Source organism: Lepeophtheirus salmonis, chromosome 3, assembly GCF_016086655.4.
Source record: "Lepeophtheirus salmonis chromosome 3, UVic_Lsal_1.4, whole genome shotgun sequence".
NCBI lineage: Eukaryota > Metazoa > Arthropoda > Copepoda > Siphonostomatoida > Caligidae > Lepeophtheirus > Lepeophtheirus salmonis.
Window position 1 is genome coordinate 39,604,559 of NC_052133.2, and position 27,763 is coordinate 39,632,321.

General features: G+C 33.6%; 2 protein-coding genes across 5 annotated transcripts in view; both read left to right on the forward strand.

Moving 5' to 3' along the window:
* Positions 1–13,502, forward strand: part of LOC121115082 (solute carrier organic anion transporter family member 3A1) — a 29,742-nt gene extending 16,240 nt beyond the window's left edge. The window contains exons 5-12 of the mRNA XM_040709245.2: positions 10,373–10,573; positions 10,636–10,959; positions 11,016–11,125; positions 11,187–11,683; positions 11,744–11,919; positions 11,990–12,392; positions 12,450–12,604; positions 12,662–13,502. Of these exons, the coding sequence (XP_040565179.1) occupies positions 10,373–10,573; positions 10,636–10,959; positions 11,016–11,125; positions 11,187–11,683; positions 11,744–11,919; positions 11,990–12,392; positions 12,450–12,604; positions 12,662–12,828 (2,033 nt within the window). The 3' untranslated portion in view covers positions 12,829–13,502. The remainder of the gene's footprint in view (positions 1–10,372; positions 10,574–10,635; positions 10,960–11,015; positions 11,126–11,186; positions 11,684–11,743; positions 11,920–11,989; positions 12,393–12,449; positions 12,605–12,661) is intronic.
* A 5,867-nt stretch (positions 13,503–19,369) lies between these two features.
* Positions 19,370–22,993, forward strand: LOC121115083 (uncharacterized). Of its 4 annotated transcripts, none has more exons than XM_071887391.1 (5): positions 19,370–19,670; positions 19,726–19,888; positions 19,946–21,641; positions 21,699–21,751; positions 21,807–22,993. In XM_071887391.1, the coding sequence occupies exons 1-3, from the start codon at positions 19,443–19,445 to the stop codon at positions 20,359–20,361; spliced, it is 807 nt and encodes a 268-aa protein (XP_071743492.1). In that variant the 5' UTR covers positions 19,370–19,442; the 3' UTR covers positions 20,362–21,641; positions 21,699–21,751; positions 21,807–22,993. The 4 variants fall into 4 exon arrangements, with proteins under 4 accessions (XP_071743492.1, XP_071743493.1, XP_071743491.1 ...); XM_071887392.1 differs by having other exon boundaries at positions 19,946–21,636; XM_071887390.1 differs by having other exon boundaries at positions 21,699–22,993.
* Positions 22,994–27,763: the final 4,770 nt, after the last annotated feature.

Consider the following 27,763-nt stretch of genomic DNA (forward strand, 5'->3'; position numbering starts at 1 on the left):
AGAAAGGGGAGTACTTCTATTACATAGTGATCAATACAATAATCACTAGAGATGTAAACATATGGGCATTTTTAAGTGTGCGGGGATGTAATGGGGCATGAGTGTTATTTACTTATATGTTTCTTTACAAAACTAAAGAGATTACAAGCAAAGAGGATTCATATACATATATCAATTAGTGTTGGGCAGCCGTATGGAAATCTTAGACCGGTGTGAGACCCTTATATTTTTTGTTGGACCGAATTTACTACAAAAAAGCTGGGTCCTGACCAGTCTCATATAAATTCGGTCCTGATCGGTCCAAATGAAAAGTTCGGTCTAGATTGGTCTAAACGAAAAATTCGCTCTAGTTTGGTCCCAAAACATGGGTCTTGACCAATTTTTTCAGATAAATTGTTTATAACATGACATCATATGTTTTTTCAAGTACAATGACGTTATATGAAGTTTAAACAGAGATAATTTTGATCCGGATGTCTCTTATATGTAGGGAGTATTTGTTCTAGAACTTATCGTGTACTTTTGAGATTTTTTTGAAAAAAATGAATGACAAATGATCTGGAAAGAAAAATGGTGCCTCATAATATATGAGACCGGAAAAAAAAATCGGTACATAAAGTGAGACCGAATCAAAATTGGTCTGCAACGTGAAATCGAAAAAATCACTTAAGATCAAACCGGAAAAAAAAAAAAAATGGGTGCTGGACCGAGTCTCAACACTAATATCAATCAACAATATTTTTGCTTATCTCTAATTCTGATTTGTCTAAAATTATGTATTTACGCTTTTTTCCTCTCTTGTGCAGTTCATAGTGCCAGAATGACAATTATGCTCTAAAAACAAAAATACATAACCCTAATCATCTACGAAGGGTATTTATATTTTATATTTTTTAATCAAAGTTGCGTGAATCCTGAACATAATTATAGTTTATAAGGTTTTTGTTTACTTTTTATTTCACCCCTCTTGTCTTCTCTTTCCTTTTTAGTCTCTTAATACAAAACCATTGAGAGTGGTGCCGTCTTCCGGCAAAATAATACAACTCTCAGAATGATAATATTATTAAGTTGGGTGGTTGAAAGAAAAATTAATTTAAAAGGGATAACCTTTTCAATTTATTTATGTTGCGCCTTCAAACTACATACAGCTACACCACCTTCCGGAGAATATATATTTTTTTAGTTTGCGTATACCCCATTGTATAATTTGTTTCTATAAGTTACAACAGGAATAAAATAACCTGTATAAGGAAACAGGATCCATGTACAATTTTAATTGTGCGTTTCTTCACCTCTCTAAAAGTCGTGTAGATTTTCATTATATTTGTCTTTCCAAAAGTGGCCCTTCCGTTTTGTCGCCAATGGCAACAATAGATGCAAGTCCTTGATTATGAGGGATAAAAGGGAGGATGTTTGTAACGCCACCCCGAAAAAATTGCAGTTGTAAATTTTTGTATTTAAAAGAAAGTCCTTTTTGTCTAACTTTTTTCTCAAATGTTCTCAAAATGTTTAATATTTGACAACAGATCCCTTCTTTTTTCTTTTTCTTTTTTTTGTTATAAAAATTCGTAACACATTTGTAGAATAAATGTTAAAAAGTCTAATAATTAATCTTGTAAATAAATTGATTAAAGTGTTAGCCCGATCAAAAAAAAATTAGCTAATCAAATAAAAGTTCTAGTCAAGTCTGCAAGTAAATATGGTATAAATTCAGCTGTGGGCAGGGGCAATAGATATTATTCTGATTACTCATTTAGTCTAGATTCGATACGTCCTGATATTATTTTCCTTTACAAAGCAGGGCTCTTTTTTTTATTCGAGAATATTTGTTATTAGGGTATTGATTCTTTTATGACTGGAGTGACTATGGACACCATTAATTTGTCGACAATTATTACTGGTGAAAAAATATTTGGCCCATGGAAACATAATATTTTTATTCAAAATATAATATTTTCCATTCAATATAATATACTTTTAAAAACCAGAGATCGAATATTCTTTATTTGTTTAACATCTCCAATCATGCCCCCTTTGTCAGATGAAGTCATTGGCTTAACTATCTTGCGTGCACTGCACCTTGTCTCACCCAACTTTTTCTTTATCTGCATACATTCCGTTAATAGTTAGTACAAAAGAACGATATGAAGAACTAATCATTGATAACTTACTGTCATATAAGAACAACACAACCCTTTAACAATTTTTTTTTTGATGAGTTATTAAATAATACAGGAGTGATGGTCGATAAGATAACTAAAAGAGAAAGCTGATAGAGGATTACCCCTTCATCTTTGTTCGAACATGTTTTTTTCTTCACATTGTTTCAAAACTATTATAATACACATTAAGGGCTTATATAGGGCTTCGATACCATGTATATATAATGTATAAATGTAAGTAAGGACAAATTTCCCCTTCTTATGCAGATACATCATATTACGAATATATGAGTCGTGAACAGAAAAGGAAGCCAGAATTTTTTTTTTTTCTGAAAATAGAAACTTGATTACATTTGTAACATGGTTCATTTATAGTGGCAGATTATGCTGATTAAACCCTTTGATGCCACAGCAAATTGCACTCAAATTATGGAAAATTCACCGTCTCAATTAAAAAGAAAGAAAAAATTGAGAGATTTTATTTGAAATGCAATATCGAGCCAACTTTAGTCTCATTAGTCGAATGAAGGTCTTAAATTATAGTTAATAGTTTGAGTTATTACACCTCGTCCCAGAAATTTGAATAATTAGTCGTAATACGTCTATAAAATAGAGGTCTGGTAACTTTTTTTAGCTTGTCCCCAACCTAGTGCAGGAGTGTCTGCAAGATTATATTATTATTATTATTGATTTTTTTTTTTGTAAAAAATCAACAGTTTTTCACAAAAAGCTAAATTTTTAAGGAAAAAATGTCAAAAATTAAATTTTATTTATTAATTTTTTGGAAAAAACATTTAGAGATAAACTATAACTATTCATAGAAATTATTTTTTTGGGAAAAAGTAAAAAAATTATATATTTTGGAAAAAAAATTTGAAAAATTAAATTTTTTCGAACAAAAAATTCCAAAATTTATTTTTTTGGGGGAGGGGCTACAGCAACTTTAGCCCACCCCCTGCGAACGCCCCTGTAGTTGCATGTTGTTTATTTCATTGTTATCACTAGGAATTAGTGCTCACATTATCCTCAAAATTTTCTCAATTCTCCCATTTAGGGTAATTTACCCCTGTTCCTCGACTACTGGTAAAAAATATTGTGCTATATAAGATGTAAAACAATTATTTCTTGATATTTCTTATAGATTGTTTTGTCTACACTCATGACAAAGCATATTGTATGTGTAGTACATCCATGGTAGAAGTGAGTACAAACGCAGTCGTCGTAGACCATTTTATTCGTCGTCTTATGGAGACTATATGTAATACAGCTAACAGTAATGATTATTATATTGTTATATGAACATTGAATATTCACCTTGAAAAATTAACACACTTAATTACTTTGAAGGTCCATTGATTGAAAAGTATATATGCATACATATAAAATATATTATGTACAAACATATTATAAGACCGTAGATAATGCCAAAGAAAAAGACAAGAACCTTTGTCTGAATCGAATGAGTAGGTGAAAGAGGGTTACTTAGTGAGAGAGTACATGTTTTTCTCTCAATACAGTTTACATCATCCATGAATACCTTCAGTTTTATAACCAAGAATATACATACTAGTTCTGAAAATTGACATGAAAAAAAGCGGCTGTTTAGGAGGTCATAGCCAAAGAGCCAAAGAGCCATAATGGTCCATTTAACTTAATGTTAATTATTATTTTATTTTTTAATAACTAATTGAGTTAAAGTAAATTTTAAGTTTTTTTTGTTTTTTTTTACCTATAAAGTTTATGTTAATTAACTTTAGAGTAATTTAAGTTAAATTAACTTACCCAACCTTGGTTAAGTTAATGTTAATCCCGACTTTAAAAATAACTATTGAAGTAAAAGCGAATTGAGAGATTTATCAAGGCTACATAATAAAGATTATTCAAACTCCCAGCAACAATCGAAAAAGCATTGCATACGATTTTTGCCTCGTATGATAACTAGTGGAGGAGCCTAATGTGGAATGAAATACGTTCTACGATGTCTCTGCGGAATTGCACTTAAACGTAGGAAGTTAGGATAATGCAGTTTAAAAAATTAACTAATTAGGTTATATATAAAAAAAGGCCGAAACTCAATTGGTAGCAGTTACGCAATCATATTCGAATCAACTATCCAATTACACAGGGGAAAAATTAGGGTGGGAAATTTTGTACAAATAAATTGAGGACAATAATTGTCCTATAAGCGCAGAATCCTAAACTGATCTCATTTTCTCTCTCAGTCATCTGAATTCTGAAATATCTGGGGTTATATTAATTCGAAACTATTAACATTCAGAGTCATTTTTTACCCTTAAAAAATCCCCAAAGTAAAAGTAGGGTAATAAAACTTATGTAAAAGTGTTTTGTAGATTCTGAATAACTGGGTCATCCGTCTCAGAGATCTTGGAAATTCGGATTCCGAATTCCACGAGGGAAGGCGGGAGGAGATTTCATACAAGGAAAAATACCAGACCTTATACGAGAGTAGAGTGCGCTCCTTCCTTGGGAATGAGATACCAGGATCGAAACAATAAAGCAATCCATTCGCAATGAGTATTTTAATATTTCAAAATGTGATCACTTAAAAAATACAAATTGAATAAAATTCCTTGGAGATGCATATTTTATAAATTAAACACTGAATATCTCTCTATAATATAAGCTATGATCCTTTTATCTTCATTCTGTCTGACTCAAAAATGGAAAGACAATTGTGCAACACCCGGTAAATATACGTAATAATCAAAGTCATTTCCTTATTATCATACCTAGTTTGTATGTAATTGAAGGTTGCTTTATGTGAAAACATTTACATCTAAGTATACCTATAATCACTCAAGAACAAAAATAAAATAACTAAGTTATAATCTTGGCTCGCCTCAAAATTGATTACTCTGCGTGCAGATCCTCACTCTTCAAGTATTATTCTGTAATTTTTATTAGATACATTTTTTGAGGTACAAATTATTCTAGAAAACCATAAAAATTAGTTTTCCATGTGGTCCACTTCTTTTATTAGTGGGGTACTCTCCTTTCCGAACCTAAGACACGATTGAGATAGCTTAGGGATCAATCTCTATATGATAGTCTTGATCTTGGAAGGTGTTCTTTGTCTCAGAGCCAAGGCAGCAAAATAAATATCATTTTATTAAATTGGGAGGGTTAAGCTGTGTTGATAGTAAGATATTGATTGTCTATAATGCAGTTATAAATGAGAACTTAATCATTATTATAAAGTAACGACTTATTCATTTTGCTTAGAAGTATCAATACATTTTAAAGTTTAGGCTAGTTAAACCATATGTATCGAGATATTAGAATTCAAAACTATTGAACACTGTCACCTTACTACAAATATATGTACTTTACAAAAAGTTAACCTTCTTTTTTTTCGATATTTTCTGTCATTTATTTCAAAAAGTCTAAAATACAAAGGATTGGTGTATAAATTGCCTGCAGTGATATTACTAGCATCCAATCTAAGATGAGCCCGAAAATACAACTGGAATTTAGATCTCGGCAATCCAAGTTTTTGATACAGATTTGACAAAAAACCTTTTGGAGGCAGATCCCACCAAGTCAATGAGAGCTCATGCAACAGACCTGGGTCTGGATGAGAAGACACTGAGGATCAGGGTGAATAATCTTAGTGGGAAGCCTTGTAGGGGGTGGAGAGGCTAACCTTCTGCAAACAGAAAAAATGGTCCAGAATTTTCTCAAGAATAACATTGACTTCCTGTCCAAGGAGATGCGGTCCCCATACATACCAGGCCTGAACCCGTTGTACTTTGTCTTCTGGCTGCACATTGAGTGCAATGCCTGTAAAATTCGTCACCCCAATATCAACGCCTTGAGGACCCTTATTGATGTAAAATTCATAAATAAGGGCGACTTTTCCTTCTAGAAGAGGCTAACGGCCTTCATTGAGGCTGAAGGAGGTTACATTGAGTAAATCAGTTAATACATTTTTTTTTTTAAGTTGCATTAAATGTTGTCTCAGAAATGCATCTGGTTGAAGTTATTGTAATAATTTGTAAAGATTGAAAATCCGCACCCGCTAAACATGAAAACCTTATAATATTACAAAAGGCTCTATATATATATCTTCCATAAATATGACAGCTGATATGAGATCATGCGATAACAATGCACTCAAGTAAAACATCGTCACTCTATGTATATATATGGTCCATGGTTCCTTATATATTAATTATGTGAGAAGTTTGTGAATGGTTTGAGTTACTTCAAGGAAAGGATAAATCCCCCACCTCCGCCTTTTCTAATACGGCCTTCATTCTGAATGACGTTTGAGCATTTCATGCTTCTTTATCTAACATTTCATGACTTGATTCATGCATGATTATTTAGCAAAAAAATAATATTAATACAACCCTTACTTAATATCAGCAAGCATTCATGCAAACGACACAAAGCAGGATACTTATGTACATCTAGGCTATAATATCCCAACCTATAAAATCCTCAAGTTAAAGGAGTAAAATGAAAAATGATATTGTTTTAATTATCTACATAACAATTTTGTATTTACAAATGAAACTCCTAGTCACGTGGTCAATGTATGTGAATGGCCCTGATTTCAACTCTTTGATGATTTGATTGGTCCTTATGGAATTCTTCATCTCCTTAATGAATTGCAAAATTACTTTTTCGTCCTTCATTCAATACACATATAAGTAACATTGTTATATTTTAAATATGTAGAGCAGTAATTCTCAAACTTTTTATGTTGCGTAATAGCAAATTTAGATTCTGTTAAAAGTTGTAGAATTTTATAATGTTTTAAATGACTTGGATCTTGATTACTTTTTTAAATAACTGATTTTGTCAGTGATTCCTCAGCGTACTATCTGGAGCAAGGCTTCTTAATCGGAAGGACCATGGAGAACCGAAGATATTTTATAAAACGCCATTTATCAAAAAAAAAAAAAAAAAAAAGTTTATCTTTTTTAAAGCCAATATTTAATGTTTATTGCATAGAGCATTTTGACTGACCTCACACACAGCTCCACCAATGTGTAGGCAATGTACTATATATTATAACATACAAGCCTCAATCTAGGTGGCGATGTCTATTCATTGTGACATTATGTGAAAGCGCTCAGTACATAGTCAAGTCGTTGTTACCTTTATTAAATCACTTAATCTTTCCTCCAAAAAGAAACCTAGAAAAGCCTTAAAATCAGTTGGTAGATAGTCAATTCTTCTCAACTATGGCGTTGTTATTATTAAAAAGGTCAACGTCTAATTCAGCCAACTCCTCCCCCCTATAATAAATGGGTACATTGTAGAATTTTGCCCACATGTCATAGTTTCTCTATCTATTTCGAAATTGGAGACAGCAACCGCCTATAGTTGAGATTCAATAATTATTGCAACTTTTTAATAATAAGAAAATAACTTTGCTAAGAGCAAGGAAGCGAAGCTTTACAAAATGAAGAATATATTTCATTAAAGTTGGAGGAAAGGGATCTCTACTCAATCGATCACAATTGCTCGAATAATTTTTCACGTAGGATCAGAGAATCGTTGGTGTTTGTACTGTATATTTCTATTGATGTATGTATGTTTATAGTAATTTTCTGTTAGAGGAGTTAATGGATTTGATGACATGGAAGTTTATCGCCATGATACTTACGTTCATCCTGTAATTATACTGTAATGGTTCATGGTAGATGCATGAATACTTTTTTAATATTAAAAGGTTCCAATAATTGAGTATCAACTATCCGTTATCCCTGTCTTCAACTTCGAGATAAAAAGAGAAAATATGACGTGCAGGCAAACTTATACAATGGTTCCTTATAAATTTCAAACTCTGCTTATGAGGAAAAATATATGTTGACATTTGGTAATAAGGTTAAGAACCCCTTGAAAGAGTTAGAAGGAGTTTGAGAATCACTGAAAATGAATATTACGCGCATATATATATACAACATTAAACATATAATCAAATGGGTTGCGTATTGAAGGGAGGGGCCCATCTTTTTATGCCATGATGATTCAATCACATAATATTGTACCTAGTATAGAACTATGTGCTACTTCTACTCTACATGTCAAGGCTCTACTAAATATGAACTGAAAATAGAAACTATCTATGTATTTCTATATATTTGTTCATCACATATAGTGTTTTTGGAGAGGCTTTTTTTTATTATTTAAAGTTAATACCTTCAGTTATCAAATACAATACTTTTAAACTTTTTGTATCAATTTGTCTTGAAGGTATGAGCCTTTGAAAACAAAGGCACCTATTTTCCACTTTAAACAACGATAACTCGAGTTAAAAGTATGATGCAGACATCTTAACAATGGTTTTAGAATTTGTAACGTTCGGCTTTAAAATATATTAATATAATACATATATTTTTATCTTCAACAATGAGGGCTTAACACTGCTTTGAACCTTAAAATAGCCAAAAATAATAAAAAATGTATGACCTTTTTCTGAAGGACACGAAGAAATAAGAGAAAAATAAGGCCATATTTGGAATCAGGGGATCAAACTGTACAAAGTTAAGCATACGCTGTTCTTGTGCATAAAAAAAAGTATTGTTTTGTTGTATAGTGTTAATAAAAACTTAACCAGAGTGAATTTGTCATTAGTACCCATCCTTCTGAATGGGTTGTAGCAATTTGCACGTGCAGAAAACACGGCTATGCTCCATTTGATTAAACATCACATTTAACTCGGAATTCGTAACCTTAAGACATGGACTCAATGTTTTTAACTGAATTCTTATGGCAGAAACTTAATTCGAATTCATCCAATAAATGTTAGTTCAGAAAACTAACGAAGTATAGAATCAACCAATGACAATAAAATATACACTTAGAGGTAGTGGTGTGTCAGTCCTTATTTATTCATATAAGTCCTTTGGCCCGGTTCTTAGGACTATAAGTACTAGAACTGGTTAAGACAATAATAAATAAAGTTGAGGGACGTCATCCAGAACCGAACTTTATATGTTTTTAGGACTTATATGCAGGACTGAACTGAACTGGACAGGATTGTAAACTTCAATCTTAAATAAGGACCGACACAACATAACCTAGAGGTCTGATTATTTTCCCCTTATCAGTATTCTGAACGTTGATTGGCGGAATTTAAGGTACTGTTTTTCCACAATACGGCGCCACTCTGTATTGCTTTGTTTACAAACTAATATAAGTAAACAATGTCCATGCTCCATTGGCCATTGGCTAGCTGCTACCAATAAGGCATGAGCAAGCTAAAAATATATATTATCCGCAAGGTGATGTGACAGTCTGCAGTTTGTTATTTAAAAATGGTGCATTCACAGAAGAAGTTTGACTGCGCCCTCTATGTATGAAACATACTTACATATTATTTTTTTATTAAAAAATATCATCATTCAGGGAGTTGTACTATTATCCCACAAGACGGCGCCACCCTTTTTTGCTTTGTTTACATGTGAAAATAAGTAAAAAACGTTCATCGGCCATTGATCTTGGGACTTTCGCATGGTTATTTTGAGAGGAAAGATAGCAAGATACAATAAAATTAACGACAGGAATACCAATTGATTTGAGGTCTTTATTTCTCCTGTTTATTTTTGGGATTAAAGGTTGTGAGATACCATAAAGGTTAAACGATGTGAGTTCTTGGATGTTTTGGAGATGTGATTGCAAAGGACGTTTTTGGGATAATTGATTTGCTTTATTAATAAATATAATTAGTTCTACTAAATTGGGGTGTAAAAGTATTTTGGATATAACCTAATGGGGGATTCTTATAGCAATTATGCACCATAAATTAACCTTTTATATAATTTTTCCTACATTATACGGACTTCTAAATTTATTGTAATGAATTTCCGCTTTTTATTGTTTATGTGTAGCCAAGGCTAAAAACACACTTATTAGTTATTACATACATCTGTACTCATGTATGTATGTGTGGAAAATGAAAAAAAAAGTATAAAAAAGTGTGGAATTATGCAAATATAAATCATAGTAATATTTTACTACTTCGAACAAACACGATTTTGTATAATATATCTTTTTTATAAGAATCATGTATATTTATGTCTTATAGAACCAAAGAAATTCACCCTAATGGGGCCCTTTTTCTCCAGCATAGCTCTATCTATAATCTACATATATATAATATGTTCATATAAATACCATGTTACCTCTCAAACATATCTTAATGTTATTTACCATATATATTTGTTCTTTTGCAGGGGTTTTAGTCATGGGAATTGGCTCCATTACTTTCTCCTTGCCTCACTTTCTATCTGATAGCCATAGCATTAAATCCGACATCAATGGATCCTCGACAGATAACATATGTAGAGGTCCCCGAATTATACCACATAAATCCGCTGAGGACTTGCTCATAGAAAAGCTACCTGCTCTTGGAAACATTAAGTCTCTTGCAGAAGGTTTGTTCTCATAAAATATACTTCCAAAATAGATTGTAAGTAAATTATATTTTGGATTTCAGGTCTGCCGAATCCTCCTTTAGCCCCACACAACAATCAATATAATCGTAAAGGGAACTGTATTGAAGAAGCAAATGAATCAGCTGCATTGCCAATATTCATATTCATGCTCTCCCAGCTACTTTTAGGTTGTGGTGGCTCCCCTCTATTCACCCTTGGAACAACATACATTGACAATCATGTTAAAAGAGATTCCTCCTCAATGTACATTGGTGTTATGTATTCCATGTGTGCGTTTGGACCTGTGTGCGGCTTCCTACTTGGGGCATATTTACTTTCATTCTATGTGGACACGGGTTCATCCGATATTTCTTCATTGACTTTAGGTAACTAATTACTTCATTATCTCCATATTTCATGTATTTTATAATAATGATTACAGATTCAACGGATCGGCATTGGGTTGGAATGTGGTGGGGTGGCTTTCTCATATGCGGAGTTCTCATGATCCTCATTTCCATTCCATTTTTCTTCTTTCCAAAAGAACTTAAGGTAAAATAAATATATCAATATCCACAACTACATAGTTTCTCATCCTTCCCTCTCATTCCAGAAAGAAAAGGTCAAAGTCTACATTGATGATAAGTACCATCATGCTAAAGATCCATCCATTAGACCTAAACACCATTCCGAGCAAAAGTCCATTAAGATAGAGGATGATAATTACGGAAAGGATATCAAGGATATCCCTCGATCCACTTGGAAACTTCTCACTAATAAAATCTACATTGTGACTTGTCTTGGAGCTTGTATGGAATTGATTATCGTCTCTGGATTTATTTTTTTCCTTCCTAAATACTTGGAAACTCAGTTCAATCTTTCAAAGAGTCAAGCATCCATGTTTACTGGAGGGATTGCTATACCTGGAGCCTGTATTGGTATCTTTTTTGGAGGATATATTCTGAAACGGCTTCAGCTCCGTCCAAAGGGAGCTGTACAACTTGTGATCTTCTTCAATTTTCTATGCCTTGCATGTTATGTCATGCTTTTCTTTTTTGGTTGTGATAATGTGAAAATGGCTGGTACGACGAGTCCCTATTATTCCAATGTGTAAGTGTGTCTTATTGTTCATCAAATATGTATAATCAATGTATCTCGTCTTCTTCTTAGTAACAAAACTGAACCCTTTACCATTAATCTGACGGCTTCATGCAACTTTGGATGCCAATGTGATATGAATGATGTTCAACCAGTTTGTGGAGCCAATGGACTCACGTATTTCTCACCTTGCCATGCTGGATGTACAGAAACTGGATCGAGAAACAACAATTATACTGACTGTGCATGTAAGTTAAACTTATTCTACGTACGTTCTCGTTTATTTTTAAAATGCATCTTCACCTCTTCTCACTTTAGGTGTTGTAAATACTGAAGAAAAATATTTGAGTAGTCCCATTAGAAGAGGTAAATCTGGGAATAATTTCGCTGAGGTCACAGTGATCCCTGTTGCGACCGCTGGTCCATGTTATACTCAATGTGGAATGATTCTACCTTTTATGGTTCTTTTATTCTTTATGACTCTGGTTGTGGCTGTGACTCAAATGCCCGTTCTCATGGTTGTACTTCGAAGTGTCGAAGAAGAGGAAAAGGCATTTGCGCTAGGGATTCAATTTGTTATTTTTAGACTATTTGGATATATTCCATCTCCCATTCTTTTTGGAAATGTGATCGATTCGACTTGCATACTTTGGAAATCTACATGTGAAGGAGCAGCTGGAGGAAGTTGTCTCATGTATGACATTGAGGCTTTCCGATACAAGTAAGAACATTACTTTGATACATAATAATTCATAATATAATCATATTATTTATTTAGATACGTTGGTGTGTGCAGTGCCATCAAGGTTTGCTCCGTAATCATTTTCCTCATTGACTGGTGGCTCATTCGTAATCGACAAAATATGGAAGAAAAGAGTGGAGAAGGACTCTCTGTAGGAGAGGTTGTCAACTCAATGATCTCCCTTGATAAACGTGAGTTATATCTTCCTTGACTTGACTTGTTTGTAATTCATGTTGTCTTATATTTAGTGTTTGAACAAGAAGGCCCGGTTTGGGTCAAAATGGCGGATGATGATGAGTGCATAGAAAAGAATCCTACTGTTGATGAAACGACTTTGCCTTTAGAACATGATATGGAAGTTAGGAAAAGACATCATCAAGAAGAGGATCAAAGGCATAAAATCCAGATGGAATAAACCTTACTTATTACTTAATCTACTCCCTTTTACTCAGTCATTTGTTTGTTAATCCTAATGCATTCCATTGATGAAGATCATCATCGTGATTCTTGATGATGAAAAAGCAACAAACACGCTCACCAATTTTAATGTTGTTGTTGATCCCTGTTTGTTTGTTATTTTTTTTTTTAGTAGAGAGAAGTGAATCTTCATGTAATTACTGTTCCCCTTTCAAGATAATAGTCTAATTATATATATATATACAATACATTTATATAAATGTTATCTAACATAATATCTGCTACTACTCAGCATTACGTATTTACGACTGAAACCGACAAAAAAAAATAGCACGTTGTTTTACATGACTGTTAGATATTTAATTGATGTTAACCAAACAAATACTGTTTAATTCATCATTAGTTAACAGTGTAGGGATATTCTTACTTCATTATACAAAAAAGGGACATATATAATCAATAGTTGGGCTAAATGAGACCTCAACTAAAAGGCCTTAGTGTGAGAAAAATATATAGTACATAGCAACGTTAGCAAATGAAATTTGTGTTTCTTTTTCTTCATCATAATTAGATAGACTGCAATTACAAGTTAGAAATTTGAGATTTTTCATAACTATTGCGTTTTCATAAGTGTTTTTTAAGAGCAAATGAAGATTTTTTTTTTTTTTTTTGCTACTATCAAATAAAGCCTTATCATTTTTTAATAGTCTAATATAGAAAAACCATCATCATTTCAGTGAAGCGTTCATTCTTTTAACGACTATGTACAATATAAATGCAATCAATCATCTAAAAACGATGGACAAATTACAATACTCGTTGTATTATTCAAAGGATTTTTGTCCTACAAAAAGTCGACATATCAATTTATTTGACACTAGGAGTATGAAATTTCAAATCAAGTGTTTTATTTCAAGGAAAATTAATTGTATTATTATGTTATTTTAGTCAATATTTTGAATTGCTATGGTCGTGATGTTCTAATTCATATTTACATATATATATATTTAAATAAATATATAATCTTATTATTAATGTGATGTAGTAAGTAATAAAACTGTTGTTAAATTATGATTTTCTTTTTGGTCTATTAATTTTTCAAATTGCAGTTTATGATGGATGTATCATTTGGAGCGTATTGTAACTTTTATGCACATCATTGAGTAAAAAAAAATATCTTCACATACTATTGCTCAATAGGTACATAATAAGAAATTACATCCAAATTTGATCGAACTTTACTTGAACTTTGTTGCAATATAATGATGACTCAAAAAAGAAGCAGTTTTTAGAATTCACCTCGAATAGGCATCACAATTAAATACCCTTTTCATGACTCATACTATATTTAAAAATATGACTCAGAAGTTGAATATGCTTATAATACTACTATCTATCCAAGGGGGATAAATAATGGCTACGGTAATTAATTAATTAATCAATATTTGTTCATTTCTGAAAAAAAAAATCCGCTGCGGCTCTCTTTGGTTAACTTATCTCCATTCATGGATTCATTCCTTTAAAATCAAAATGAACACCACATGATCAGTTTTTGCCCAAATATATTTGCTATGAAAAAAATTGTATTCTTTGCGATATGTCCATTTTGATGACATGCAAATATTTATTCCACTTGCAGAATTCATTTTGGTTGAATTCATAAAGAACTCGGGAAATCATGGACGCTGTGTAGTTAATTGTAGATAAAGTTGAGTAGTTTCTAATGAAAAAAACTACCTTTAAAAATTAGAAAAAGAAACACAGTTGCTACGTGTCCTCTTTTTAATTTTTTGTTCATTACTTAACTAACCATCATTCTCTTCTCCTCTTTCTCTGAATTTAGCATTCTCACCTATTTCTGGTGTAATTATATATGAATTGAAATATAATCAGGATATTTCTCTTGTACCCCCCCCTCCTCTACACACACAAACCCACCCCAAAATCATATCATTGATAGCTGATATTAACAAAAGTCTTACATCACAGGGTGTCCACGATAAATTGGAACTACTTTAAACTTCAACCAGATCCATAATGTGGATATTCGGGGTTAAGTCATACTAATATAAAAGGTTGCGTGAACAATACCCTATAACTTCCACCACAATTGTTTTGACAACAAAAAATAGTCATCATGGAACAAGCAAGGGTAGACGCCATCCTCGAATTGGCTCGCGCGGGACACAAGCCCTCTGCTATCTATAAGCTTCCTAACTACCCCAAGACCACGGTGTACCGGGTCTTCAATAGCTGGGACGTTGAGGGGAAGGTCTGCCGCAAGGCCCACAATATGAGAAGTGACCGAATCCACACTCCCCGCTTCCTTGAAGGCCTCCGGAAGTCCATCAAGGCTTCGCCGGGGACTTCCTTGTCCAGGTTGGCCAAGAACCGTGAAGTAAGCAAGCAGCTGGTCTCCAAGGCTGTGAATGAGGACCTCGGTTACAGGTCATACCGAATGGCCAAACAACACATCCTCACGACATCCATGAAGGCCACCAGGCTCACCAACAGTAAGCGTCTCCTCAATGACCTGAAGAGCCATGGAGGAAGAATCATCTTCTTCTCCGACGAGAAGAACTGGACTGTCGACAGAAGCTACAACGTCCAGAATGACAGGTTACTTGCCAAGGAGAGAGAAGAGGTCCCTGCGGTCTTCACCACAAAGTTCCCGGGCTCCATTACGAGGGAGTGGAATGCTGTCGATTCCGCGGAAGTCATCAGGGCATGCCAATCCTTTAGGGGCAGGATGGAGAAGATAGTGACTGCTGAGGGAAGACATGTTGAATAAATTTATTGTTTAATATCATGTCTAACTTTCTCATATTAACAAATACACTCCAAATTCCATTTTTATCAAGCAGGTTGAATTTTAAGATAGTTCCAATTTATCGTGGATGCCCTGTATACCATACGTCCCGTTCCCACCTTCTCCACGCATTCAGTTTTTCCTTATAATAGTTTATTTTCCAGTTTGAGTAATTCATGAATCACAATAATCTCTGCACCCCTAATGGTCAATAAAGTATACTCGTTGCCAACTAAATGTGTATAAAAATCGCTGCTTGGTTTTCGTTTCGCAAATTAGTTTTAGTTTAGAAATTAGGAACAAAGATGTCTTTGGGGAACATAAAAAAAAGGGGGAAGAAAAGAACGTCGTTTCAAGATTTTTTCCATTGATTGTTCAATTTCTCCGTTTATAAATTCTAAAATGAACGGAAAACAGTTTTTTTTTAAATACACTCATACCTTTTACCTATGATACAATTATAAGTTATAAAATTATTGAGTATTGGTTATAACATTTCGTGACTGATCAAAAATACTTCGGGATCCCAATCTGTTCCGTAAAATCTATTTCAATCATTCAATAACAATGAATAGTTAAGGGGACAAAGTTAAATTTGACGCAACATTTAAATGCGTGATATATTCCATGTGTGGCGTGAGAAAATACGTGAGTCTCACGCCAATTGTGTGAGACTTGAGAACCCAGACATAAACAACCCATAAAAGGTGTAGAAAATGATATGATTAATATATTTTGACTGATAACACAAGTCAACAAAAAAAAATCATATGAACTCCATATTCAACTCTAATAGAACTTGACGCCCTAATTACAGATATGTATCTAGTTTTTCCTTATAAAATCTAGTTTTCTTGTATTTTTAATTTAATTTTTGGAGTATTTTTACCATTTGTATGGGTTTAAGACAACTTTTAAGTAAGGAGTTAGCAACCTTTTAAAGTTAGAAGACTAAATTACATATAAAATCAGCAAAAAAAATATATCACTGAATTCAAATTTGAAGATTTGGAAATCAAAATTAAGAAAGTTTGCATATTTAAATGCGAATATTTATAATAAAATAGTAATATGTATAATTTACTGAGATTTAGAAGCAAAAAAGTATTTGGCAATAATTTGTTTCCGTGGTATACAATGTTGTTTCTATTTAAAAGAAAACCCTTATTTGTTCTTAACTAAAAATTTCCTGATGGTCTTTATTTAACTCATAGTTATATCACAATTTTGTCAAACTTAGTATTTGCGAACAATAATTTCAAAGGTGAACATTTTGTGGGGTAAATCGTTTGAAAAATCCTCCTAGATTTGATAATCATAAGTTATCAAACCTCGCACTACATATCATTTGTAAAGGTCGATGAAAATTACCTAATGAAACATTCCAAATCATGAACAATAATTACTCAAAAAGATTTCTTACTATAATTTACTTGTGTTTTCAATTATATCTAAACATCATTGTTTTTTACATGCGTGTTGAGTATTATACGAAATGGATAAATTTATCATTTCGATCCTACCTGGTAACAAGAAGATTAATATCTTACTTCAAAGAAACATTAAAAAGTGTGGAAAAGAGTTATTTAACCATATACTTTGACATTTGTATGTTCAATATTATATACACAAACATACTTTGTGGTTAGAGAATTTTTTAAATCTACCCAATTTTTTGATATTTTTATTAATATTACGTTAATCCTAATGTATATGGTAGATATATATACTTATAATTAATTAATGTACACTTATAACAATTACGATGGATCAACTACATAATACTAACTAATTATTGGGCCTTTCCATAAATAACAAAATGGTTCACCTAACAAAAGTTGGAAGCAATTTTTATAAAGAAAAACAGAGTGTTGGTTTTTTGTCACTAAATAATATCTATAAAGCATTATTTATAGTAATGTACTTATTTCATTTGTATACAGAGTGATCCAGAAGTCCCATTGAAAAAAAAAATAGATTACTCCCAAACAGTGGTTTGTATTGGAATATTATGTATTAAATCTTTTTTATCAATTTAATGCAGATAAATATATCACTCTATGGTTGCTCTTGTTCTAAACAAATTGGTAGAGACCTTGTCACAGATTTATTTGTAGTTACTACTAACAACATCTTCAATTTTCTGCTTAGTCTAACCACACAATATATTATAAAGTCAAGGGCTTTAAGATCATTTAAAGAGGAGGGGGGGGGGGGCAAAAGGGTTTGTTCTTTAAGTCCCAAAAATTGTAATTTCTAAACGGCATGGACAACGAAAAAAATATAAGCTATCCTTACTAAGGCACAATATATTTTGTAGGCTTTAAGATCAAATATACAAAATGGTACAAGAAGAAATCATAAACATTGTAATGTTGTACACAACTGTATTAATTAATTTATAATAGTACCCCTTATTTTATTTTATGGATGTATTGATTTTAACCGATTATCTTTTGCCTTTTTTGTTTTTTTTTAAAGTATCTTTACATCTTTATTTCAAAGATTTATTTACAAATATAAATGGCATAACTCAAACATACTTACATAATATATGAATGTCAAAATAAATATCAATAAAAAACAAGGCCATAGTAATACTAATTTGTTTCAAATTTAGAAATAATATGATTTTATGGGAAGTCAACAACATTCAAAAAATTGTTATCAAAATGATGAATATAAAAAAAATTAAAGATCAATATCAGACGCACCTGACAAATCAATAAGCATTGGAAGTTGTGTAAAACCAATGCTCCAAAATTTTTTAATATTGTCCATCATGTCCTCAGATACCTATTCCATGGTACTCTTTTTCTGAGACAATGACTTACTCAAGAAATGATTGTGTGAAAATCGCAATTCCTTTGCCTGAATCGGATTGATAAAGAGAGAGAGAAGACATCAAGGCCAATGGGTAATATACCTGATACTTCATCGTAGACCTTGCAAAATGAGGACTCCTTCTCATTTAAAAGCACATGTAGTTACATAAAAAAGTTGCTGGGAATATTCTGATAGATAACTTTGTTTTCTCGCACTAATACTCCACAGAGAACACCATCATAGGCCTCCAACAGATTGAGTCAGAATAAAGGAGGATGTTGTTTCAATGAATTCCAAGTCTGAATAATCAAGACCGTCCTTGAAAAAGCCTCTTTCAGGATGAGAATAGGAAGAAGCGTTACATAGAACAGCATTCAAGAGTCGAGTGATTCGCCACTTGAATTGAACTGGATTCTCATTGAAACATTCATCAAAACGGGCTCCACGAAAAAATCGAAGTCTATCTAATATTTCTTCCAATACAGATCTGTTACTCGCATTTCCGAGTCGTCATCAGGATGATATATCTTTCCAATAATGAGTACAAATCATCCATGTCGTAGGAGACGGAACTGGGATCCGTTCTGTAGGGATATCCAAAAGTAGAGAGACCAAATGTAGCCACGCCAATGAGCTGACCTGTCATTACAAGTACATATTCTGGATTATCTGAACGGTAGGAACAAATATCGGCTTATTCCAGAGGATCATCAATTTCGTTCAGATATCCCTCCAAATCATAGATATGGACTTCGCAGTCCCGGCACATCATTGCCACTAATGTTTCATACTGATACAACTATATATCCTCAGTCTCTTCATTATCGAGTGAAATCCAATGTTAACTCGCCTCCTATGTTGTATAACTGCGGTTTGGATTAGGGATGAAAATAGAGTATACGAGTACTGACGTCATCAATTACGTCATTGTTCTTTAAATCATCAATCCGTTTACCAAAAAAATATATTTTATAAGAATGTACACCGACTACAACATTGGGTTCATTGGAGCAGGGAAAATGGCACTTGCTCTTGCCACTGGACTGTCCCGTCACATTAATCCCGATCAAATATATGCGTTTTCTCCGTCAGGAAAAACGTTTTGTTCCTGGAAAGCCATCGGTGCCAGATGTAGCACGGATCCATCTTCTCTTGCTGTGTGCAACATCCTAGTTATAGCAGTCAAACCACATATGTTCGATGTTGTTAGTACTCAAATCAATTGTCGTATTTATATGTGTCATATTTTTAACTTTTTAGGCCATTCGACCTTTTACAGGGTGGAATAAACCCCTATTTGTGTCTGTCATGGCGGGATTATCCATTAAACATATTAGTAGTGTTGTTTCTTCAAATAGGATTGTTCGTATCATGACAAATACAGCCTCTGCATTTGGATGTGCTTGCTCTGTCTATGCACCTGGTATATATTTCCTTATAATTACAAACAAATATGAAATTTAATCATTATTATATATAGGTGAAAAAATTGGGGCAGGAGATGACAGTACAATCCAATGGTTTCTTAACTGTGTTGGATCATGTGAAATCATTTCAGAGTCAAATATCAATGGGTTCACTGCCCTTGCAGGCTCTGGGCCTGCTTATATATATACAATCCTTGAGGGTCTGGCTGATGGAGGAGTCCTTGTGGGTCTTTCACGAGCTGAAGCTACAAAATTTGCCGCTCAAATGACTATGGGTGCAGCCAAGGTAGCTTTAGAATCTGGAAAACATACTGGACAATTAAAAGATGATGTTACTTCACCTGCAGGAACCACTATGAGTGGTATTCAAGTGTTAGAAAAGGGTGGAATCAGAGGAGTGCTCATTGATGCTGTACAAGCATCAGCCAATAGAGCTGCTGAATTAAGTGGTCAAGGTAAAAATTTGTAATGGTGATTAAATACTTGAGATTCGACTTGGTCTTGCTGTATAAGGACTTTTCCTCACCTCTGCTAATATGAGTTAATAGTTATTTTGTAATTTCTTACTCTTAACTATGTTACAAATATCATTTTCCCAATACATGCCAATTGTTTTCGTTGAATAATACCCAATTCCTTGGAGTATAGCTAATTGTCATACTTTTTTCAAGTGAAGGAAAAAGTTCATTCCAAATATTACGTGAGTAGATGAAATAATATAATTATGGAAGAGGTAGCAGCGGCTTGTTTTAGTTGCCTTAAGTGCTAACCAAATATGTGTTTATTTATTATTTTCGAAAGCTGTTATTATTATTCCTTTATTCCTGAAGAGAGAGCATATCAGGCTTGTAAGCGTTCCGTTCATTTTTTGTATTCGTTTAGGTTTCATCGCTCAATATTTCCGTTCTGCTTTCCAATGATAAGGTTGTATCCAAGGTATATAGAATAGAAGCTGCGTAACACATTATGAATCACTGAGGATTCTCTGTATTTTTGGAATCCATCAGACACATCAATGAAGATTTACGTCGTTCATGATGTGCCTCACAAAATCAAATTCCTGTGAAACCTTCTTTTGAATAAAGGGTTCCAGTTACCTGATGAACCCCAAATCACAAAGAATGATTTTATAGAATTGACAGCAAGAGATTGTTAAGAGATAAAAATCGCACATTTTGCTCAGGATATTAGGCGCAAGTACTCTGGATTTGGAGTTAATTTTGGAAAGAAAAAACATCTTTTAGACATATATGCCGATGATATAACTATTAATGTGGAAGGGAATTCGGAATTGCAGTCGAAGAGGATTGAAATTTTACATAAGTTCTTCTCAATGTACAAGAAATTCTCAGGTTTGGGAATAAATAAAAAGAAAACAGCAATCCTCCCATTGGGGGAGTGGACTCCAAGGAATGATTATGAAATTCAGGGGTACTCAGTTAAGGATAAAATTAAGGTTGTTGGAATTGATTGGGAAAGACATGGATAGTCTGTTAAATAAAAACTATTTAGAAACGTTTATAAGCCTTAGGATAGATGAATGGAGGAGATTGAACTTGCAGACGCGAGTCGACTTGTACAACATAAAGTTGGTTCTTTCAGTGCTTTATTTAGCTACCGTGTTACCAAGATTGGCCAATTGGGGGATCGAGGCTGAAGAAGGGTGGCTACAGAAGTTATTTCACTGAAGTTATATTCAGGCTCTAAAAAGGCCAAAGAGACAACTTTGGGGGAAGCTAGTTCAGTAAGGTAATGTTCTACCTAAAATATACAGTAAGATTATAATTGATTTATCCTGTAATTCAGAAAAATAATGGTGTTCCTTCATTTCTAATAATAAAATCTGTCAATACATTATGGTAAGAACAGATTTATCTAATTCTCTTCTGTCTGACATATCTCTTTCCTGGGCAGCCTCCCAAAAAATTTTGTGGAAAGCTTCTATGATGTATGACTCGGCTTCTACTGTGGACATTATTCGTCTGTTTTAAAAAAAGAAAGAGTTCTTTGAACCTTTTGATAGTCTAATTAGTCTCGAGATTGAGGCTCTTTCCGAAGAAATTTTTACTATTCATGATATGGTTACAATACAAGAGTCAAGGGTTAAATCTGGAAAATTGTATTACCCTCTGCTAAAAGCAGCTAATTTTCATAAATCCCCTATACCTTGGTATTTAAAGATGTTACTTCAGACTCCCATAGAACATAATGCAAAGAAAATTTGTCAAACTTATATTGATCTTCTTGACCTGCCGCAAAAAGTGGGAAAAGGTAATAATGGAGTCCCTCACTTTTGTCAAGGAAGATAGGAAATTTAAGTCTCAGTTCCAAATTTCGACGGGCTTTATTTACTTCAACTCTCCCTGTAAGGACTGTGGAAAAAATTTTAACGCAGTACTCCGTGCACTCCGGTTTTATCTGGTCTTCGATATTTCTTCGATTTGAATATTGATCTTTTTAATTTGAGTGACTACCTTTCCCAGTACTTGTTTGCCTACATTCTTTTTGGAATGCTCAAAGGGCAGGAAAAGACTACCCCAGAAACTAGGACTGCCTGCTTAGCTTTAGTCAGCACTAAAGCATATATAGCTAGCTGCCTCACTTCTGAGTGTCTATTAAGCTTTCACTCTCTGAGGAAAATTTTCCTTGCATCTGCAGGAAGATACGCAGCCTTTTCCTTAAGGACCCCCGGTTACGAGGAAAGAGAATGGAAATACGCCGCAGTCATTGTTCGATTTTTCCCACAATGGTCCTGTAAGTTCTACTCAATCCTTAAATGTTTATTAAGAAGATACATGATGATGAAGAAAAGAACATTGAAGAAATAGTTGTTGTTTGTTAGTCTGTTTTAATTTGATCCTTTTCATATTTCATGTACTCATATTTTATAGTGGTAGACATTAGCATCATTTTAAATAGTCTGTAAAAACTTAAGATGTTAATATTGAAGGGTTGGGCCTTGATCCGGGGGGTAAATTTTAAACTATAACCTTTATTCATGATAAATTTTATCGCAATCCCTCTTGATGTATTTTATTATTATTTTAATCTTTATATTATTGTATTAAATTTTAATAAAAGCCCAATTTAAAAAAAAAAAAGGCAGAGACTATAGTCAAGGCATTCTTCTTCTGATGGATCGCTAGATTTGGAGTGTCTACTTCAATTCATTCGGATCGAGGGACAACAATTTACTGCATCTCTCTGGAAACAGTTAGGGCAGCTATGGAACAATAAACCTATTCATAACACCTTAGCATCCTGAGTCAAACGGTATCCTCAAAAGATTCTACCGTACTCTGAAGAGTTCTCTGTCTTCCAGAATGTACGAACAGGGAGAATCTTGGATCAAGGCCCTTCTGTTTGTCCTACTTGGGCTCCATTATTCTGTACCTAATGTTCAAGAGAACGCATTTTCTACCTTTTATCACTTGTAGGGAGAAGCCCCTGACAGAGACTCTGAGACTTCCAACGACAAAAACTTGTTTCAGAGGCTCCAAGATATTAAACACGCCCCACCGAGTGTTATTCCAGAACTTCCTGCTAGGATCGGATCTCCTATCAATAGACTTAAAAGTGCTACGTATGTTTTCGTGAAAAATATTATTATACGTTCAACGCATACTCGGTTACTACGAACCTTGGAACCTTCAAGGTACTATCCAGGTCTCCTCGCTCTTTTGAATTAGATCTTGGAAATAGTGTTGATTATTTTTCCATTGATACACTTAAACCGGCATATGATATTAGGGATATTCCCTCAAACTACAACATTTATGCACAATAATTAAAACTCTGTATCCTTTTATTTTATGTTTATCTTAATTTATTGTTTAATTAGACCCAGAGTCTGGTGGGTGCATTGTAGCAACCCGAATCTTCAGGCAAATTTATGCGAATGAACAAGTTTTACTACTCTTATATGATTTACCTTGAGATAAAAAATATATTTAGTCTTAAGTTAGAAATCATGTGGTGTAGTTCCTTTAGTTATATTCATGACTCTTTCTTCAGATTATATTTAAGAAAATCGTTAAAACTATTTACATAAATGAAAAGTATGCAGACTCATTACAAAATATTTTCTAATGAGAACAAAATTATAGGTGGGCATAATTACAATACTATAAAAGATCTGGGCCTTCAATGAATTAATTAAAATGAATTAAATGCGTAAATATTACCTATCACAACTACGAATACAAAGAAAAAAGAACTCTGGCGCTAAAGAATGAGAATGTGAGTAAAAAAATCAATACTTTTTCTCCAAGATTCATGAATGATTTACAAGGTACTTTAATTTAACAGATTTTGATTATTTTACTTTTTAAATTTAACAAATACTATTTTGCAATTTAAAATTATGGCTCTGAAACGTTTGAAAGCCTGAGCCCCCATTCTGGATGCTGACCGCCTTTGCCAGATTTTCGTCTTCTTCATGAAAAAAAGTTTTGTTGACGAAATGATTTTGTCTCGTCAGGCTTGACGAAGTTAACACTGCCTTGAAATGATCCTCTTGCTCCTATTTTCTGCCAATATATCTTCTTGATCTTTGTTTGTTTGTTTTTTAAACAAGTTTTCCCATGGTGACATTGATCGCCACTCTTTCTCAACCAATTTCTTTTGAGACACACGTTATCTATAGGCCTTAATTCGACGCCAGATACTGTAATCAAGGGGATTCAGGTCAGGACTCTGCAATGACTAGAATTCCTTCGGCCAGAACTTCATTTTTTGGCCATCCAATCCTGCATGATTTTTCCCGTATTTGTAGGAGTCCTATTCTGTTGAAAGCAATAATGGGATTTCTTTGAGTGCTTTGTTAGGTTGGAAACCTACAGAACAACACTTTTGCTTGCAAAATCATCAAGTAATCCTTGCTAGTCAATCTGTATCCAACGGGGAACCAAATTGTCTTTTTGACCTTCAAATGAAACAATGCCGAGCCTTCAAATTGAAAAATTTAGCTTTTTTATATTTAAGAATTAATATAATTTTTCAATTCAAAAATTTAGGTTAGAATTAGAATTATTTTTAAAAAATCCAAAGATGTTCTACATAAAATTCAAAAGAATTGTTCAAAATTGCAGAACAATGATATTTGAATTAAATCTAATTAATAGGTGCTGGAAATACACATGAAGTGGCTAAATTTGAAAATTAATTATGGTTTTGTATCGATTTGGACAAGGAAAGTAGACGATCCTACTAGAAAATTTACTTTTTCTAGCAATTATTGTAATTAATTTATTATTTACACTATGGAAATAAGGTTGTATAACGATAAAGTAAATTGTGATGTTTAATCCCATAAAAAATTTAACCACCCTAAATAGCCAATGTCACAGATTTCGATGAAAATTAAACAAAAGTTTATTATCTTATTATAGCAAAAGTATGAGCATTGGAATTTTAGCTATGACTTTCTGTCAAACATTGACTCATAGCGCGTCTGGATTTTGCAAAGACTTTACTTTAGGATGCAAAATAATTCATTTAGGTTGGGGAAAAAGTAATTTTGTATTTTTCGCTATATTTCAATTCTTTATAAGAAGTTTTACAATCATCCGATTTAAGCCAAGTATGTCCCGTTCTTTTTGATAATTTGTTGCCAACGAGAATCCAAATTCCTAATGACCTTTTCGATAAAGCCCTTTTCCCTTTTGGAAAACAGCTAGGACAGTTAATTTTCACTGACCTCTATTGAGGACAAATTTGTACCCCTAAGCGCGTTGGGCAAAGACAGGAAAAGGTTGTAGTCACTTGATGCCAGGTCCAGACTTTAAGGTAAATGCATAAGAACTTCCCCTTTGAGCTCCCAGAGCTACTGGTGCTCCATCAAAGATGTGTACAACCTAATGTTGTATGATGATGTCTTGTCTCCTATTCACCAATGATGGACGCTTTTGTTCGATTGTCAACTTCAAAAGGTCGAGTTATTCAAAGTAGAGTGCAGAATTGAGTGGGAAAAAAAATCTTTCCAACCAAGAATAATAATACGACAACGAAATAATATCGGAACATCGCAAATTTTCTTGGTCGCTTTCGACACGTTTTTCCCTTTCAGGTAATAAAATTTTAATATGGCAAATTTCTTCCTTTGAGACCTCAATATTTGATAATTCAAGACTGAACCAGCCAAGCGCAAAACCATTAAAAAGTGTTTGTAATATACACTCACACCTGTACAACACATTATCGGATGATCCGATGTGACCAATGATGAACAAGATGTACTTAATTAAAAAAGAGGAGGGAAATACGAAATTATTTATTTCGCAACATTTAGTTACTATATTTTTATTTTCAATACATTGTCTAGGAATCATGAATGGAGAAATAACTAAGCCTAATTCTGATCATCCAGTTATTTTTTTGACGACGTTATTCTCCATAACCTATTTTTAGATTATTCGGATCCGCCTTCTCAATTGGTTCCCTTTGCTATTTTGGGCGAATAGGAGCGAGTCCACGTTGACTATGCCAAAGTCCAAGGTAAAGATGTCTTTGTGATGATTGATGCAGGATCCAAATGGATAGAAACTGCACAAATGAATAATGTATCTACTCTTGCTACTCTAAAACAACTATTCCAATGGTTTACCCGTTTTGGTTTCCCTCATACTCTTCACTCAGACAGCACAATGCAAATGAATAGTTCAAGTCGAAGCCTCGAAGCTTTCAGAGTGGGGGGGGGAAATTCACACTTTCTCTGCCATACCATCTCCTGTCGAATGGTCTCGCCGAGAGAGCCGTTCGTATCATCAAGTATCTTGTGAAGAAAAACCCTGGATTTTCACTAGATGAGATTTTATTTTCGAATTGCTCTTCACTCTTGGTGTGTGGAAAGACGCCATTTGAGCTTTTGTTCTTTCGTAAAATACGAGCTCGACTTGACCCAATGCTCCCTCATGAGTCGTCGTGCATCAAAGCTAATAGTAAAATGTCCATGATGAAAAATGTGTGGTCCTGGAATTTAATGGATTAGAAAACCGCCATGGCTTGAAGAAAAGATTGTGGATACAATAGGAAACGTACTTTTCAGGGTACAAGTTGATGGCAAGATCGTAAAACGGCACATCACTCAACTCCGTCCTGGCTGTTTGGGTTGATTGGGGGGGTCTTGTTATCAACTTCTCAAAAGTTGGATATCCAAAGGTACAACGAGCAATGTACTCTCATTGAAGAGTCTGAGGCAGGGGTATCCAACACATGAATTGCAAGCTACCGGTAGCTCCCAGGAAAGGTTTTCAGTAGCTCGCCTGACAGGTTGACCTATATTAAACTGGCTTTATAATATGTAGATGTATGTATTTTATGTGCATTAAATTAGCAAGAAGATTAGCAAGTTTGAATACATATTATGATGGAAGGAGGAACACGTTTCTAATTCCCAAAAGGATGGATGAACTCCAAAACTTGCTAATCCTCTTCTAACCCTTTTTTCATTCGTTTTTTGGTTCATAATTACTTTGTGTGTACATAATAAAATATATAATACGGGTACTTCTTAGTAATAACAATAAAAAATAAAAATATTCTGACAACATTAAATGGACATCTCACTTTCGTTCACATATATGTCACATTGGTGTCCAGTGTAAATGTAAACTTTAGCTTAGCAAGCGTACAAAGTCACAACGTCACTTTTCACGCTCGCTAAGCTAAAGTGAGGAGTTTGGTGTTAACAACAGAACTTTTCACAAAAAACAAGGATGAAAACCAAGGTGGCCAAGTCAAGAAAAAGCAGATAACATAGAACTTCCGTTTGGATTGGGAATACGAGTTCTTCTTTACTAGCGTGAAGGACAAGTGTGCGTCCCTCATATGCGTGAGCAGTGTCTTGGTCGGCAAAAGAGGTAACGTGGAGT